Genomic DNA, 18,786 nt, shown 5'->3' on the forward strand with positions numbered 1-18,786 from the left:
CATCAACACAAAGTCCAGATGAATTTCTTCTTACCTTGTTGTATTACTTAAAGCATGTACTTCATCTGTGTTTGTATTTATGTGCCTTTACTAAAACGGTCGCGATGGCTCAATGAATAAACGGGAGGCTGATGCGGAAAAACATATGCTGTGATCCTGGTGGGACGCGGTTCATCCCCCTCAGTTCAATAAGTCTGTGACAGCAGCAATTATCACATAATGACAAGATCATGCGAATCAGCTTCTGTTGTATACGCAAACATGCATTTAGGGCACAAAATAGAAATCAGGTGCCAGAGACTCTGCAGATCAAAGGAAGAACTGGGACTGAAGGCAGACACACACAATTTCCACTGTAAAATTCGCCATCACAAGATGCGCTAATGGCTATCCATTAAGGTGGCTTTAAAGCAGGATTAGTCAAATTCCTGCAGGATATAATAAGGCCACCAGCGGCTTCTAATGATGGCACTGTACTACATCCGATAGGAGAGCTAGCATGGAAATACAAGTGGAAAGACGGATTGTTCCCATGTTTATGGGTATCCGTTTGGCCACTATTAGAATAATAATAAACCTCTGAGGTTTTTTTTATTGTGTCAGAAGCAACTTGAGAAACTACAAGTTGCTTCTAGTGTGAGAGAATTGGCCATCTGTAGAGATGTTGCCCAGGGGATGACCGGATGTCTACAAGGACATTGCCCAGGAGACACCCGGATGTCTGCAAGGATGTTGCCCAGTGGACGCCAGAATGTGTTACCATCCTGTGGGAGGCTTCTCTCATATCCCCGCATAGGAAGCTGGGGCTGACTGGTGGGAGCTCACCCTGTCTTGCGGATTCAAACTGCCGACCTTCAGGTCAGCAGTTCAGCCAGCCCAAGGGTTCAACCCATTGCGCAACCATGAATCAACCTCTGAGTTGAATTAGCAAGACACATCTATTGCTATGGATTGGCATCTTTACCAACAAATAGTACCAAGACCTCATTCAACATGTAACAGAAAGAGCAAAACTAAGAAGGAAATGCTGAAGGCATCAGAAATGGTAGGCAGCTTGGAAATGTACTTTTCTGAGTTACAAAACCCAGAATCCCCCAGTTGGTATGGCCACTGGCTATGTTAATTCTTGACCATGAAGTCCAAAGAGGTAACATTTCCAAGTTCCGGATGGGCAGATCCTTTGAATCCCAGTATCCTTCAGTGTGTCATTATATAGGTTTATCTTAAAAGTAAGCTTCCAAGTGCTGATTCAGAGGGAGCGCCGGCATATTATTACATAGGTTTGGCTTAAAATGAACTTTCCAAGGACAGGAACCAGGTCTCCTGACATGAAGGGCCAAGGACCTGAAAAAAGACCTCATGAATAGCCCTGTATATTGGTTAGGGGTATGATGCGTTGAGGTATGGACTTCATTCAAGTTTGGGTGCCAAACTTGAATGAAAAGTGAGGGATAATTACAATTAACCTACAGAGCAGTGTTTCTCAACCTTCCTAATGCCACAACACCTTAATACAGTTCCTCATGTTGTGGTGACCCCCAACCATAACATTATTTTCGTTGCTACTTCATAACTGTAATTTTGCTCCTGTTATGAATTGTAAATATCTGATATGCAGGATGTCATTGGACAACATTTGACACAAACACCCAATACACCCAAATCTGAATACTGAATAGGGAGTTGTAGTTGCTTGGATTTATAGTTCCCCCTCAATCAAAGAGCTTTCTGAACTCCACCAATGATGGAATTGAACCAAACTTGGCACACAGAACTCCCATGACCAACAGAAAATACTGGAAAGGTTTGGTGGGCCTTGACCTTGAGTTTTGGAGTTGTAGTTCAACTAACTCCAGAGGGCACTGTGGACTCAAGCAATGATGGATCTAGACCAAACTTGGCACAAATACTCAATATGCCGGTGGAGTTTGGGGAAAATACACCTTGAATCGTAATCTAAATATCTGATATGAAGAATGTATTTTCATTCACTGGACCAAATTTGACACAAATACCTGATACGCCCAAATTTGAATACTTAGTGGGGTTGGGACGGGTTTGCTTATGTCACTTGAGAGTTGTGGTTGCTGGAATTTGTAGTTCACCTATAGTTCACTCAAACAATGATGGATCTTGGCCAAACTTGGCACAAATACTCAATATGCCCAAATGTGAATAGTGGTGGAGTTTGGGGGAAAATAGGCTTAACATTTGGGAATTGTAGTTGCTGTAGTTCTTCCTTCCAGGCCCTATATGAAACTCCTTCCCCACGTGAGACACGCTGTCTTTCAGGCAGGCTTAGCAAATGTTCCATTTGAGATTGCCTTTAGCTGAAAAACTGAGATTAGGTTTGTTCTGGCTCTTAGTCATCCTAGTTTTAAGACTTCCTGTTGAGTGGTTGGTGTTTCATCATCCAAAGAAACGCTGAGGATGTTCAAGCTGGAGATCCTACCCTGAGCAAGGAGTTGGACTCTGCTCCCCACCTTGACATTGTCTTGACATTGCTCCCTACCTTGACATTGTCATTGAAAATAGACCTTTTCATTTGGGAGTTGTAGTTGGTGGGATTTCATAGCTTCTGTGGATGCCTGCCATAGATGCAGGTGAAACATCAGGAGAGAATGCTCCTGGAACATGACCATATAGCCCGGAAAACTCACGACAACCCAGTGATTCCGGCCATGAAAGCCTTCAACAATACATTAAGAACTAAAGTATTCATTTAAAAATTATGTATGAGTTCAATGGGACAGCTTCCATTGATCAGTTATGTAAATAATGTTCCTTTTTCAGGATAGTTTCATGTTTTAGCTCAGTCTTTGTGCCGCGCAAGGATGAAGATGGGAACGGACACCTTATCACCCCAGTTGAGACTACATCTGATGTTGACCTCAAAACACACAAGCTGTTTCCTCTCTCGCGCATACATGCATGCTTTCCTAATAAGCACACCTTTTTCCTTTTGCCATCAACACACCATCAGAAGCCATGGCAATCTATTACTAACGCTGTGCCTTTTCCTCTAAAGGGAGCCAGCGGCAATTTATCTGCTCATGTCAAGCAAGCAGGTGGCAGTTGGACTCAAGGCTGAGGCCGCTTAGCCAATGATAAATAGCCTATTTACTGGGGCTGCATCTTTGGATGCTGTCCGCACACAGGCCGGGGAGCAGCCCAGAACTATAATAACAAACCTCATTGCAACCTTCGGCAAGAACGGAAAGGCGAAGCACATAATAAATGGCTTTGTGTGCTGGCTGGAGAGGTGGGGTGGAATTGGAAGTTTCCTGCCAGGCCTGGTGTCTTGGAAGGCGTCTCCTTGGAATGAGCTCGAGCACCTGTCTTATCCTGGCCATCTGTGATGGGCTGTGCGGAAAGAGAGGAGCGGCTCAGTAATCAGAAAATTGAGGAAAATGTTTCTTGCTGTGATAATCTTATCGGCCAGCCAATATGAATTAACTTGGAGGATACAGGTGCAGCCTCACGCCTCCCTTTATGCCATCGTGGCTGGATTTGGGAAGCAACCGGAGTTAGGTTTTAGGTGGAATAAAGACCTGGAACTCCTTTAGGTGCTTCAGTCCATCCTTTAGGGTGTGAGCTCTATGGGAGACCAGAACCAACCCACAGAAAATTGTGGAAAACACAACAATTCTTCTAGGAAAGTAATGTTCTAGAGTAGGAACTCTGGAGCAGTATTGTGAGACTACTATTTAAAAGCTCTGCCTTTCACCCCCGTCATTGTAATTGACTTTGATGGTCAACCAATGAGCATGGTATTTGAAGAAGATATTAACAAACAGACTGGATTATCCTCATGAAGTTGATCCATGAAATAATCTAGTAGTCCTCAACTCATTGCTCCTTTAGGTTTGTTGTTCATTCATTCAGTCGTCTCCGACTCTTCGTGACCTCATGGACCAGCCCACGCCAGAACTCCCTGTCGGCCGTCACCACCCCCAGCTCCTTCAAGGTCATTCCAGTCACTTCAAGGATGCCATCCATCCATCTTGCCCTTCGTTGGCCCCTCTTCCTTTTGCCTTCCACTTTCCCCGGCATCATTGTCTTCTCTAGGCTTTCCTGTCTCCTCATGATGTGGCCAAAGGACTTCAACTTTGTCTCTAGTATCCTTCCCTCCAGTGAGCAGCCGGGCTTTCTTTCCTGGAGGATGGACTGGTTGGATCTTCTCGCAGTCCAAGGCACTCTCAGAACTTTCCTCCAACACCACAGTTCAAAAGCATCTCTCTTCCTTCGCTCAGCCTTCCCTAAGGTCCAGCTCTCACATCCGCAGGTTACTACAGGGATAAGGGTCCTTTAAGGACAAGGTCAACTTCTTTTCCAGAGTCTATTAAACCAACAATATCTGAATTATTATTATTATTATTATTATTATTATTATTATTATTTGAAACACATCAAGATTGGTACACAGCAAAGAAGATCACCATGCTGGCTACTGTATTGGATCACACGTCGGACACTTCCCAAATGTCTAGGACTGTATGATGTATCAGTGAATAATGCTTGCAGATTTGAGTAGGGAGGCCTTTTGCAGCTGACAGGTGGAAATTTTGTCAGCACTGATTGTGTTTAAGTGCAGGCCAAGGTCTTTAAAAACTGCACCCAGTTTTTAAAGAAGAAGTTTTTAAAGATTGTCAGGGGCTGTTGTGATTTTTATATGCTTTTAATGATGTTTAATACACTGTATAATTGTATATTTTAAGTTGTATTGCAACGCTTTTAGTCGTGAACCTCCAAATGGAGCGTAAAAGCGGGATATAAATAATAAACATAATAATAATAAAACCAAGTATTGATTGTCAATGCTGCAATCTGAGGCGACAGCAGGATTGATGGGAAACAACTGGAAAAACTGACACGATATGAGGATTTAAAGATCGAACTGCAAAGACTCTTGCACAAGCCAGTAAAGGTGGTCCCAGTGGTGATCGGCACACTGGGTGCAGTGCCTAAAGACCTTGGCCTGCTCTTAAACACAATCAACGCTGACAAAATTACCATCTGCCAACTGTAGAAGGCCACCTTACAGGGAACTGCACGCATCATTTGCCGATACATCACACAGTCCTAGACACTTGGGAAGTGTCCGACGTGTGATCCAATTCAACAGCCAGCAGAGTGTCTGCTATGGACTCATCTTGTTGTGTTTCAAATAATAATAATTGCAAATACTTTGGCACAAGCCAGTGGTCCCTGTGGTGATCGGCACACTGGGTGCAGTGCCTGAAGACCTTGGCCTGCACTTAAACATAATCGGCGCTGACAAAATTACCATCTGTCAGCTGCAAATGGCCACCTTACTGGGATCTGCATGCATCATTCACTGATACATCACACAGTCCTAGACACTTGGGAAGTGTTCGACATGTGATTCAATACAACAGCCAGCAAAGCGATCTTTATGCTGTGGACTCAACTTGATGTGTTTCAAGTAATAATAATAATAATAATAATAATAATTTTATTTTATACCCCATCTTCAGAGGCAGCCCCGCATAGAGTGTCTTACAGTATGTAACTAAAGCATGGACCACCATGACCACATCTGGTTTCTTAAGGAACCGGCTCACAAGTTTTAATTGTGCAAAGAATATCCAGCCATCGCTGAGACCAGGGCCTCCAGGTTCAGTGCCGAGTCCATGAGGACCCACAAACTGCCAACCTGTGTCTTCAGGGGGAGTATGACCCCGCTATCCAGCCTAGTGATTGCACTCCAGGGCAGGAAACACCTCTATATTTAACCACCACACTCCAGTCCAAGTTAAGTCAACAAAGCAGTTTATTGAATGTTGTATAAAAAGCACTTCAGCAAAAGTAGTAAAAACTTCAAAGTCTATATGAATGATATAGTCCACAAGGTTCAAGGTACAAGAATAATCACGGATCCCAAAAGCACAGGCAATCCAGCACAGGATTACAAAGAACAACAAAAGTTCAGAACAGTATAAACTACAATACAAAATCCAAGAACAATCCTTCAAACTTGGAAGCATGAAATAGGAACAAGACATGGAACTAAAACTCCCTCTTCAGTACTAGGCGCCATGGCCTTCAAAGATTTGGCTGCTCAGCCCAAAGTTTATGAAAGCTAAGTCTCCTATCAACTATCTCATTATCTTGCAGCTCATTAATCTCGGCACTTGGGATTTTATCCCCTGAACTCTGTTTACCACAGAACGGCTCTGCGGCATCATCTTGGCACCGCTCTGGAATGTGGCCTTGACTACTGACTGGGAACACAGACTGCTCATTTTCTGGACTTAAATTCTCATAATGGCTTGCAGGCCCAAAATCCCCATGATTGACACCCACATTAACATGAGTATCAGGCACAATCATTGGCTGAACTACAACAACTAGCCGGATCACTGTTCTCTGGTCTGCCTTTTGACTGACCAGGAGCACTTCTGTCTTGTCTGGATTAAGTTTCAATTTGTTCTCCCTCATCCAGTCCATTATTGATGACAGGCGCTGGTTTAGGATCAGGACAGCTTCCTTGGCCTTAGGTGGAAAGGAGTAGTAGCATTGGGTGTCATCTGCATATAAAGGTAAAAGGTAAAGGTAGTCCCCTGACATTAAGTCCAGTCATGTCTGACTCTGGGGTGTGGCGCTCATCTCCATTTCTAAGCCGAAGAGCCAGCGTTGTCCGTAGACACCTCCAAGGTCATGTGGCCGGCATGACTGCATGGAGCGCCGTTACCTTCCCACCGGAGCGGTACCTATTGATCTACTCACATTTGCATGTTTTCGAACTGCTAGGTTGGCATCTGCATATAGGTGGCACCGAATTCTAAAACTCAGGATGACCTCTCCCAGCGGTTTCATGAATGCCCTTCACGGGTATTTTGGTGACCCTCCAGTGTGTTAAGATGGCTTCATTTGTTGTTAGTTTGTACACAGAGATGTGGCTCTCAGTTGTCCATAAATGGGCCTCCCTGTGTCCAATTCTGGACATCATAATTGAAGGGAGATGTTGACAAGCTGGAATGTGTCCGGAGGAAAGTGACTCAAAAGATCAAGGGTCTGGAGAATAAGCCCTATGAATCATAGAATCATAGAATCAAAGAGTTGGAAGAGATCTCATGGGCCATCCAGTCCAACCCCCTGCCAAGAAGCAGGAATGAGGAGCAACTGAAAGAGCTGGGCATGTTTAGAAGAGAAGGCTGAGAGGAGACATGATAGCCAGGTATAAGTATGTGAGAGGAAGTCGTAGGGAGGAGGGAGCAAGCTTGTTTTCTGCTGCCCTGGAGACTAGGACGCAATGGAGCAATGGCTTCAAACTACAAGAAAGGAGATTCCAGCTGAACATTAGGAAGAACTTCCTGACTATGAGAGCTGTTCAGCAGTGGAACTCTCTGTCCTGGAGTGTGGTGGAGGCTTTTTAAACAGAGGCTGGATGGCTATCTGTTGGGGGTGCTTTGAACACGATTGTCCTGCTTCTTGGCAGATCGGGGTTGGACTAGATGGCCCATGAGGTCTCTTCCAGCTCTTTGATTCTATGATTCTTTCCACCTGTCCTTCTTGCCCTCCCCAATGAGCCTCAGTATTGGGTGCCATCTGGTTGCAGTTGGATCCCGTTGACTGTGATAGAATTAGGATGCCATACAGGCCTTGTCAGTGCTGTTGAAGGATACTCTATGCTAATGCCTTATCTCCCCTGGTGCCGGAGACGGAGACTTCGGTGTGTGTTTTTGGGTTTGCATCTCTAATTAGGGCACTGCCTGCTTGTTATTTTCCTACGTGTACAGAAAGCTCTGCATTTTTATCATGTATTTTTCAAAAGGATGGCAGATGGCAAAGGCGAGAGAAAAAAGGAGGAAAGGAACCCAGCCTTAGCAGAGATGGGTGCAGGGTGAGAAGGCTGACCAGGAGGAGGGAACAGTGTTGGGTGATTTCATCACATTTTCATACATGTGCCCTAAACCTGGATATGATCTTTGATTAGGCTAAAACATATCCACTTATCAGACTGTGTGGAGGGAGAAGCCTTCTTTTTTCATGCAGAGAGAGGAGCTGATTCAGTAAAGAACAGGCAGAATTGTTCACTCACCTTGTCCCCTGTTTGTTTGTAAGCGCGAACACTTCAATGAAAAGCAAGAATTCTGTGGCTTAAGACTCTACCTTTACTGTCACAGCATGGATAGGATGATACTGTTTAGTTTACCCTTCCTACCCTTAGCAAGCAGACCTTTTTATTTTAGAACAACACCAGCTTGAAGGCCTTTGGTCCTCTGTAGACAGTAATGGAATGATTTTGCTGTGACTCCTTATATTGCTGAGTCTCGGTGCTGTTTGGATGCTGCGATTCTTCAAAATGGCTCTAAGGAGAAAAATTAAGCTTGAATGACCTGAGCATGTCCTTCCCTTTCTGGTAGAGTGTTAAGAAAGCATTTTCTACTAGGAGATCGTGGCTACTTAGGTTTTCAGGCTCAATGCTTTTTGAAAATGGAAAGTATCACAGTCCCACTGGTCATAAGCTTTTCATTCAATAGGGAAAGGTAAAGGTTTTCCCCTGACATTAAGTCCAGTGGTGTCCGACTCTGGGGGTTGGTGCTCCTCTCCATTTCTAAGCTGAAGAACAGGTATTGTCTGTAGACACCACCAAGGTCATGTGGCCAGCATGACTGCATGGAGCGCCATTATCTTCCTGCCAGAGTGATACCTATTGATTTACATGCTTTCAAACCACTAGGTCAGCAGACGAGAGCTCAGACGAGAGGCTTGAGCTGTTTCAGGAAGAAGAAGGTTTCCAAGGCTGCATTCTTGAGAGGAGCCCTTCATAGCCTTTCTCAGAACAACTGTCTGAAGATAATGTGTCAGGTGCAGAAAATAATGAGAGCTCAAAGAGAGCTGAAGAAGAGAAGGCTGAGAGGAGATATGATAGCCATGTATAAATATGTGAGAGGAAGCCACAGGGAGGAGGGAGCAAGCTTGTTTTCTGCTTCCTTGGAGACTAGGACGCAGAACAATGACTTCAAACTACAAGAAAGGAGATTCCATCTGAGCATGAGGAAGAACTTCCTGACTGTGAGAGCCGTTCAGCAGTGGAACTCTCTGCCCCAGAGTGTGGTGGAGGCTCCTTCTTTGGAAGCTTTTAAACAGGGGCTGGATGGCCATCTGTCAGGGGTGATTTGAATGCAATATTCCTTCTTCTTGGCAGGGGGTTGGACTGGATGGCTCATGAGGTCTCTTCCAACTCTTTGATTCTATGATTCTATGATAATGAGAGCTTAGACAGAAAGCAAAGTTTTTGTAAATGGAGACAGAGTCTGCAAAGACTCAGACAATCAATTTGCTTACAGCTGAAAAAGGATAACAAACTGCTATCTAGTAGCAAGGTCAAGAGAAATGCTTTCCTTTCAGTTTTGGAACCCGGAAAAGCTTTATATGGATGCATGGGAAAGTGTTGCCTCATTCGGGTCAACGTTGGAAATTGATCATTGTCTTGTTTTCAGGTGCTCTTAGTTTCATTTACCAAGTTCTTGCCAAGTTCCTGTTTTGTCTATGAGATTTTTTCCATGGTTTCAAGTGCCTAGTTCCATGGATTTTTATGTACTTTTGGATCTTATTTTCCTTGGAGTTTTGGGACTGTTTTACTTTTATTGGATCTCTACAGTTTTTGCTATTGTTACTGCTTTGATGCATATATTCTTCAATAAACTGCTTGCTAATTTTACCAAACTGGTGTGGTGTTTGAGGTCAGAGTTGTTCCTGCTCTGGTGTATTGCAGACAAGGCCAGGGCTGATGTTCTTACTATGTTTGGGTCTGCACCCAATGCCCTATTATTTGGGTGGGCAGTGGGAAAGACAGCAGGAAAAGAGGTAACTCACATGCCTTCTCCTTCCCTTGCAGTTGGAGGTAGAGCTGCAGATGCTGAGGAGCCAGGCGCCCGCCACGGATTCGAGTGCCTTCGTTGCCAGAGAGGAGGTGAATGCGCTGAGGTGAGCATCCCGTCCTCTTCTCGGCATTCCTGTGGGAGCGGGAAAGGGCTCAGTCTTTCTAATTAGGACATTTGTCTTCTGAGAAGAAGTAAAATTGCTTTCGTGATAGGGTTGTGAGCTTTAATCGGGGTGATTAATTAACTAAACTTTAATCACAGATTAAAATTTCTCTCTTGACTAATTGGCAAGCTGAAACTAAGGAAAAAGTGGAGATGACTTTGACTCCCTCCTCCCTAATGAAAGAGCAACATTAACTTATTATTGGCTATATTATATTGACACATCATCTCTCTGTTCAAAAGGGCCTCCAAGAAATGTGTTGTATCCACAGACAATTGTATCTCGGTTCAATCAAATGATAACAGTGAAACCCATAAAGAGCAAATCTAACTCAAATCTAGGCAAAAGTGTGTCTGATTTCCTTCTATGGGTGTTATCAGGGAAGAGGCAGCGTATCTCGTGACCATCCAACTGATCTCTCTGGGCAGCGGAATTTAAAACAGTGTCTTTGAAGAGCTTGTAATTTATGAGCCAGCTCAAACAGGAGATGATAACCTTTGCAATATCCTGATTCCAAACCATTCAGGGCTGTGTAGGTAAGCGGCAGCATCTTGAACCAAGTCCAGAAACAGCTGGGAAACAGTTTAGTTAATTTAAGACAGGTTTTACAAGACGATAAATGATGCTCTCACAAGCAATTTGGTGACCACATTTCACACCAGCTGCAGCTTCCAGAAGCTCTTCAATGGCTGCTCGAAATAGAATACAATGCAGTACTCTTAACAGAAGGGGATTGGTATCAATCATTGCAACTCATTATGACTTCTCTCGGAAAAGCAATGTCTGAAATTATGGAAAGACACGCCAGGGCAGAGAAAGCACCTGATGCTTGTGGAGCAATGGTGGGTTCAGAAGCACTCCCAAGTTCATCCATCTTCTCCCTTGAATGGTGTGAAATCCATCCAGAATAGGTTGTATCCAGATTGGTTGAACTGGTGGATTTCTCTTCTGTCTGGATTAACTTCTTAGCTGTTGGTGTGTCCAAAGATGGGTTCTGGACTTTTATAAGGTGGGCAATTGCAACCTTCACACTTGCCTCCAACAGACAAGAGTTCTTTCTCCCACCTTGGCCCTTCCACAGGGATATAAACCTCCCTTGCTTAGTTTCCAATATACTTCACAACCTCTGAGGATGCCTGCCATAGATGTGGGAAAGACATCAGAAGAGAATGCTACTGGAACATGGTCAGACAACCTGAAAAACTCACAGCAACCCAATAATAATAATAATAATAATAATAATAATAATAATAATAATAAGTTGTTTTATTTATATCCCGCCCCCTCTCCTGGAAGAGACTCAGGGCGACTTACAGCAAGTAACAGCTAAAACAATACAGAAAACAACAGTACGTAGGTCAAATTAACATAATTTAAAATAGAACCATTGCAATGACTGAAAACATATAAGAGCACAGCCAGGGCCATAGCCAGAAAAAAATTTCGGGAGGGGTTGAAATTTTCGGGGGGGGGGAGGGGTTTGAAAATTTTGCGGGGGGGGGGGGGTTGAAACCTGCCTCCTATGTCACGCTGAAGCAAAGAGCACAGGAGGGGGCAGATCAGCCTTCCATAGCCTGCAGCTCCGCCCCTGACAACCACCTCCACCAAGTCTGGCCTTCTTAATGAGAGCATTCAACACCCCCCCCCCCACAACTTCGTTGCTTCGCTACATCAGCTATTGCTGCAAGTAATGACAGTGTGAATAAATTGTCAATATTTGCTTGAGATAGTGCTTGCAGTTCTGGAGGGACTCTTATTTTTTTGCATCTCATAGACCTAGCATGGGGATTTGGTTAACCAGTTAAAATTCATCAATAAACCAGTTTTTTTTAAAATCTGAAACATTTCGGGGGGGGGGGGTTGAACCCCTAAAACCACCCCCTCGCTACAGGCCTGAGCACAGCATAACATCAAAATGTGCTGCTCTTGCTAGATTAAAGCATTAAAAACACCAATCTTATTAAAATAGTTAAGTTTAAAATTGATAATCTACAAAAAGACTGCTTCCAAAGGCTAAGTTTTAAGTTGCTTTCTAAAAATCAACAAGAGGGGGGCCAGTCTAATTTCCTTGGGAAGGACATTCCAGAGACAGGGAGCTACAACCGAGAAAGCCCTCTTCTCTCGTTCCCTCCAGCTGTGCTTGTGACGGGTGGGACTGAGAGGAGGGCCTCCTCTGTGGACCTCAGGGCTCAAGCTGGTTCATAAGGGGGAATGAAGGGGAAAACAGCTGGACTTGAACCATGTAGGGCTTTATAGCTTATGACCTGCACTTTGAATTGGGCCCAGAAACAAATAGGCCACTAGCTGAGCTATTTTAGCAGTGTAGTGTGCTCCCGGTAATTAGTTCCTGTTAGTAGCTTGGCTGGAGATCTTTGCACAAGTTGTAGTTTTCAAGCCGTCTTCAGATGCAACCCCACATAGAGTGCATTGTAGTAATCTATCCAGGATCTAACCAAGGCGTAGATCACCGCGGCTAGTCTAGCGTCTGAAGGTACGGGTGTAGCTGGGCACACAAGTTTTAATTGTGCAAAGGCCCTCCTGGCCACTGCCAACATCTGGACCTCCGGGGTTAGTGATGAGTCCAGGAGAACCCCCAAACTGCGGACCTGTGTTTTCAGGGGGAGTGTTACCCCATCCAGCACAGATTGCCACCTCATCTGCTTTACAACTGACCAGGAGGACCTTTATCTTGTTTGTCCTCATCCAGTCCACGACATGATCTGGGCTGCTTCCTTGGTTCAGGGTTTGGGCTGGTTCCTTGGCTTTTGGTGAATTGAGCCCGGAAACATGTTGACAGCCAATGGAGCTGCTTTAATAGGGGCATTGTGTGCTCCCTATAACTAGCCATTGTTAGCACCAACATTTGCACTAATTGCAGTTTCCAAGCTGTCTCCAAAGACAGCCCCATGTAGAGTGCGCTGCAGTAGTCCATTCTAGATGTAACTAAGGCATGGACCACTGTGGCTAAGTCAGACTTTTCGAGGTACGGTCACAGCTGGCACACGGGTTTTAACTGTGCGAAGGCCCTTCCAGCCCCCACCGACACCTGAGCTTCAAGCATCAACAATGAAGACCCTCAAGCTGTGGACCTATGGCTTTGGGGGAGTGTTATCTCATCCAACACAGGTTGGCACCTTATACCGTGATCTGTCTTGCAACTGACCAGGAGGATCTCAGTCTTGTCTGGATTAAGCTTCAGTTTGTGAGCCCTCATCCAGACCATCACAATTGTCAGACTAGTGCAGCCTCCTTGGCTTTCGGTGGAATGAGTAATAAAGAAAATGCATAGACGATAGACAATGTGCTTCGATTTTCGAAGGAGATTGGAGCTGCAGGGTGTTATATGTGTGTATAAGTCCCTGATGGTGCAGTGGGTTAAAGTGCTGAGCTTCTGAACTTGCTGACCAAAAGATCACAGGTTCGAATCCAGGGAGCAGCGTGAGCTCCCGCTGTTAGCCCCAGCTTCTGCCAACCTAGCAGTTGGAAAAAATGCAAATGTGAGTAGATCAATAGGTATTGGTCCATCAGGAAGGTAACGGTCCTCCTTACAGTCATGCTGACCACATGACCTTGGTTGTGTCTACGGGCAACACCGGCTCTTCGGCTTAGAAATGGAGATGAGCACCACCGCTCAAAACAGTGATCCTCCATCTCTATAATCTTATTATGGAAATTATTTTTGAAAGAAACTAATTTATCACCATTTTAGTCTTGACCTTCTCTCTACTTTCCATCTCCTGTCTCTGACGCATTGTGAATACAGGGAAGATAATATGTGGGGAATGGCTCTGCTTCTCTCTTAACTCCACCCCAACCCTGTTCCATTTTGGAGGCCCCTTCTATCTCCTTCCCTCCACCATTGGGCATTGATGTATGTGGCTCCTTGATGCCATTTACCTTCTTCCCTGTGGAGCCAGCCTGGCCATTTGTTTCTGATTTTAACTAGCTGCCTGGCTTTTAAGCGGAGGATCTGTCGGCATCCAGGTAGGAACAGCTCCAAATCTGCCTTTTTGTGAAGCCGATGTGCTTCCAGCAGAAAAAATAGTCCCCCTAGTGTGCCGTTACAGATGGCAGATGTATCCATGTTGTGATTGAATAAGAGAGAAGTTATAAAACAGCCTTCCAGCAGAGGGTATGGAGGCCCTTAGAAAAGCTATGGTAGGACTGGATCGCGCTTCATTCGGTGATTGAAGTTTTTACATCTCCCTCTCCAAAGCAACCGTACCAATAACGGAGCTTCAGCAAAAGCAACCATGTCAACAACCACAAGAAAAGTTGGGATATGTCGTTCTTTTAATTTGAATTGGAAAACAAACCTGAGAGAAAGCCAGATGGATTCCCGACTCTTTTTCAGTCGTGCTCTGGGCGAACGGGATGTTTGGGTGCCGTGTGTTCCTTTCACTTTTAGTTCTCTTATGCTTTCTGTGTTGTCACTCTTAAAAGTCCTGGTTGTCTCAGAGGTACGAATTTGAAAGGCTTTGCGCACAAAATCCAACAAGCCTGAAACTACATGTTTTGCCCTTGTAGCTGGTTGAGTTTTGCAAAGTTATCCTCAATGCTCTGTCCTTAGGCAAGTAGGGCAAGGCTTCAGTCAATTGGATATGAAAGGGGACAAATACAGGAAAAATGTGTTCTGGGCTCTGCTGAGCCATCCCAGTAGAGTTCAGGTTCAAAACTGGTCAGAAGAACCTTCTTTTTTCCCCTTTTTTCCCTCTGCTTTTGTTGTGTGTACTTTGGTTGCATTTAGAGGCAACCCTTTATTTCACAAGACAGTTTCTGCTACCTCTCTTTCCAGGTGATATTGTTTGGAGCTTGTCTGTGACCCTATTTGCTTCGTTGGGGACAAAAAAAATGACTGAATTCTTTTATGCCAATGGTTCCTCTTCTTCACCAGAGCAACTGTAAATTAAATGCGCAATGCAATTTGCTTGCAGTGTTTGAATTGTGCAAAGGAGACTGTTTGGAGTTGGGACCCGCGTGAAAGAGGATGTGCCTAGGATTTGTAGGAATCCTAGAATCCTAGAGTTGGAAGAGACCTCATAGGCCATCCAGTCTAACCCCATTCTGCCAAGAAGCAGGAAAAGCACATTCAAAGCATCCCTGACAGATGGCCATAAAGCCTCCAAAGAAGGACCCCCCCCCCCACTGTCAGAATGTGCCTAGGATTTGTAAGAATCATAGAATCCTACAGTTGTAAGAGACCTTGTAGGCCATCCAGTCTAACCCCATTCTGCCAAGAAGCAGGAAAAGCACATTCAAAGCATCCCTGACAGATGGCCATCCAGCCTCTGTTTAAAGCCTCCAAAGAAGGACCCCCCCCCCCCCCCCACTGTCAGGATAGTGTTAGCATCCCGCAGAATGTCTCAGGCCCTTTTACTCTCAGTGTGATAGAACTCAAACAGTACAAACAAAAATATAGTTCTATTCTCTGTAGATTAAAAACACAAAGCAAAACAGAAGAATTGTTCTCACCAATATACAACAAACAATATCTCGGGTGAGTCTTCTTTACACAACCATATGCAAACACATAGCAAAATAATACAGTCCCTCTACTTAGTTATCAGTAAAATGTCCTTATCTTGCCATAAACAAGCGGTTTCCTTGTCATTCCAAATGGCTTCAGTCTTCAGCTTTAGGATGCTGCATAACCACTCCCAGCAACAAAGGTTTCTTCAGCTCTACCGAACCATCAAGCTAAGCTTGCAAACCTAGTGCCTTGTTCTATGCTGAAGCAGATAACACACCCAATTAACTTGAGGCAGCTGTAACAGAAAAGCTTCTGATCCTCCCTGTTACTTAGAAAAAGCCTCTAGTAGCAACATCCATCACACTCCAGGGCAGAGAGTTCCACTGCTGAACAGCTCTCGCAGTCAGGAAGTTCTTCCTAATGTTCAGATGGAATCTTCTTTACTGTAGTTTGAAGCCATTGCTCCATTGCGTCCTAGTATCCAGGGCATCAGAAAACAAGCTTGCTCCCGCCTCCCTATGACTTCCCCTCACATATTTACATATGGCTCTCATCGCATTTTCTCTCAGCCGTCTTTTCTTCAGGCTAAACATGCCCAGCTCTTTCAGCTGCTCCTCATAGGGCTTGTTCTCCAGGCCCTTGATCCTTTTAATCACCCTCCTCTGGACACATTCCAGCTTGGAGTCCATTTATTATTTCATTTATTTCAAATATTTGTACCCTGCCCTTCTCTACCCCTGAAGGGGGTACAGCCAGCAACAATTTGATGCCCCCAGATTCAACAGATAAAACAACAGTTACATAATAAGTAAAACATTAAACATTAAAGTTAGATTAAAAACCATTTAAAATAATGCAAATTGAATTAGTTGGCAATCAAGTCCGAGTTCTACGATCAACAACTTAATCCGGAGCCTTTCCATAGTCCATTTTCCATAGGACTGTCGTCGTTTTTATGGTCAGCTTGCTATCCGAATGCCTGGTCCCATAGCCACATCTTCAACTTTTTCCTGAAGGAAAGGAGGGAAGCTGTTGACCTAATTTCGCTGGGGAGCGGGTTCTATAGGTGGGGTGCCACCGCCAAGAAGGCCCTGTCCCTCGTCCCCACCAAACTTTGCGACTAAGGTGGGATTGAGAGCAGGGCCTCCACGGAAGATCGTAAGTTTCGAGATGGGACGTAGGGGGAGATACATTCGGACAAGTAAGCTGGGCCAGAACCATATAACATTTCATGCTTGTGGATTTCCATAGTCTGACATGGTAGTTGTTAAATTGGAAAGAGCAAATGAAATTCTGCTTGGCTCTAGAGAGCATTTTTCCCTCCAGCTTCTATTTGTTGTCACGTGCCTTGATGTGTCAGTAATTGTCTCCTTGCTTCTCCGGCCAACCCTTCTACTTTACTACTCTACGGAAGCCTTATCAGTGGAAGGCCCTAAAAAGAGAAAGCACCCTGTGCCTTGTAGTGTCTTCCATTTAGACCAGGCATGGGCCAACTTGGGCCCTCCAGGTGTTTTGGACTTCAACTCCCACAATTCCTAACAGCCTACCGGCTGTTAGGAATTGTGGGAATTGAAGTCCAAAACACCTGGAGGGCCCAAGTTTGCTCATACCTGATACAGACCTTGCGGTTAAAAGCTTACTCTCCAAAAACAAATTGGTAGAAATGGAAGGACAGAGACATCCATGCCAATCCTCCAAATCTGCATTCACATCTGATGTGTGAGGGCTTTTTTCTTTCTCTCAAACCAACACACCATTCTTTTGTCTTCTCTTTCTTTAATATGGAAAGTAAAATTTCCCTGGGAAGCTTGAAAGACTTTATCTATTTCTCCCTTTCCCCGCTCCTTTCTCCTCATGAGAACAAAGCACTCTTTTCATCAAACCTTTTATATAACATTAAATGTGAAATTCTCTTCCAACATTATTACTTCTGAGGAGACGGCAGAAGCAATATTAACACTGTCAGTCCCTCACCTGCAGCCTGCCTCCCATAAATCGCATTAGCCATGCTCTTTGCAATCACCGCATGGCCAAGGCCGATTCAGTATTTGTTTTTGTTGACCATGCTGCGAGGAAAATATTTTTTAGAGGAATGGGTGGGACCTGGCCAAGAATAGGGAATGTGTTGTTCATTCGTTCAGTCGTCTCCGACTCTTCGTGACCTCATGGACCAGCCCACGCCAGAGCTCCCTGTCGGCCGTCACCACCCCCAGCTCCTTCAAGGTCAGTCCAGTCACTTCAAGGATGCCATCCATCCATCTTGCCCTTGGCCGGCCCCTCTTCCTTTTACCTTCCACCTTCCCCAGCATAATTGTCTTCTCCAGGCTTTCCTGATAGGGAATGTACCCAAGTGCATTTTGTCAACTTCTTTTAGAACTTTTCTAAAGTAAGTATCTGTAGACCAGTGGTTCCCAACTTGTGCTCAAGGGACCACCAGTGGTCTGCAAGAACTAAAATATAGTCCGTGTCCTCACCGTTACTATATCATTGCAACGAGAATGACTGGTTATAGAATCCTAGAGTTGGAAGAGACCTCATGGGCCACCCAGTCCAACCCCATTCTGCCAAGAAGCAGGAATATTGCATTCAAATCACCCCTGATAGATGGCCATCCAGCCTCTGTTTAAAAGCTTCCAAAGAAGGAGCCTCCACCACACTCTGGGGCAGAGAGTTCCACTGCTGAACGGCTCTCACAGTCAGGAAGTTCTTCCTCATGTTCAGATGGAATCTCCTCTCTTGTAGTTTGAAGCCATTGCTCCGCGTCCTAGTCTCCAAGGAAGCAGAAAACAAGCTTGCTCCCTCCTCCCTGTGGCTTCTTCTCACATATTTATACATGGCTATCATATCTCCTCTCAGCCTTCTCTTCTTCAGGCTAAACATGCCCAGCTCCTTAAGCCGCTCCTCATAGGGCTTGTTCTCCAGACTCTTGATCATTTTAGTCGCCCTCCAGATATATTTATCTGGGGAGTCAATAGCTGCTTCTCTTGACACTTGCATTCTGTCTGTTGGTGCTGAGTCGCTTCCTTGGACCTTGTTTCTCAGACCTTCCCATTTTTAGTTTTTCTTCCAAAGTAAATCTTTGTCTCAGGTCAAATCCAGCCTCTGTTTAAAAGCCTCCAAAGAAAGAGCCTTCACCACACTCAGGGGCAGAGGGTTCCACTGCTGAACAGCTCTCATCGCTTATGTTGTCCTTGAAGGCTGAGAGAATGTGACTACCCTAAGTTACCTAGTGAATTTCCACAGAATCATTGAGTTGGAAGAGATTTCCCCGATTCCCTTCAGGGAGATGGAGGCGAGGT

At 44.8% G+C, this 18,786-nt stretch overlaps 1 protein-coding gene across 2 annotated transcripts in view; it reads left to right on the forward strand.

The window, feature by feature from the left end:
* Positions 1-18,786, forward strand: part of LOC137097978 (mitotic spindle assembly checkpoint protein MAD1-like) — a 796,577-nt gene that overhangs the window by 350,422 nt on the left and 427,369 nt on the right. For both annotated transcript variants that reach the window (XM_067473504.1, XM_067473503.1), the window contains one exon: positions 9,869-9,957. In XM_067473504.1, the coding sequence (XP_067329605.1) occupies positions 9,869-9,957 (89 nt within the window). The remainder of the gene's footprint in view (positions 1-9,868; positions 9,958-18,786) is intronic.

Source organism: Anolis sagrei, chromosome X (genome assembly GCF_037176765.1).
Source record: "Anolis sagrei isolate rAnoSag1 chromosome X, rAnoSag1.mat, whole genome shotgun sequence".
Lineage (NCBI taxonomy): Eukaryota > Metazoa > Chordata > Lepidosauria > Squamata > Dactyloidae > Anolis > Anolis sagrei.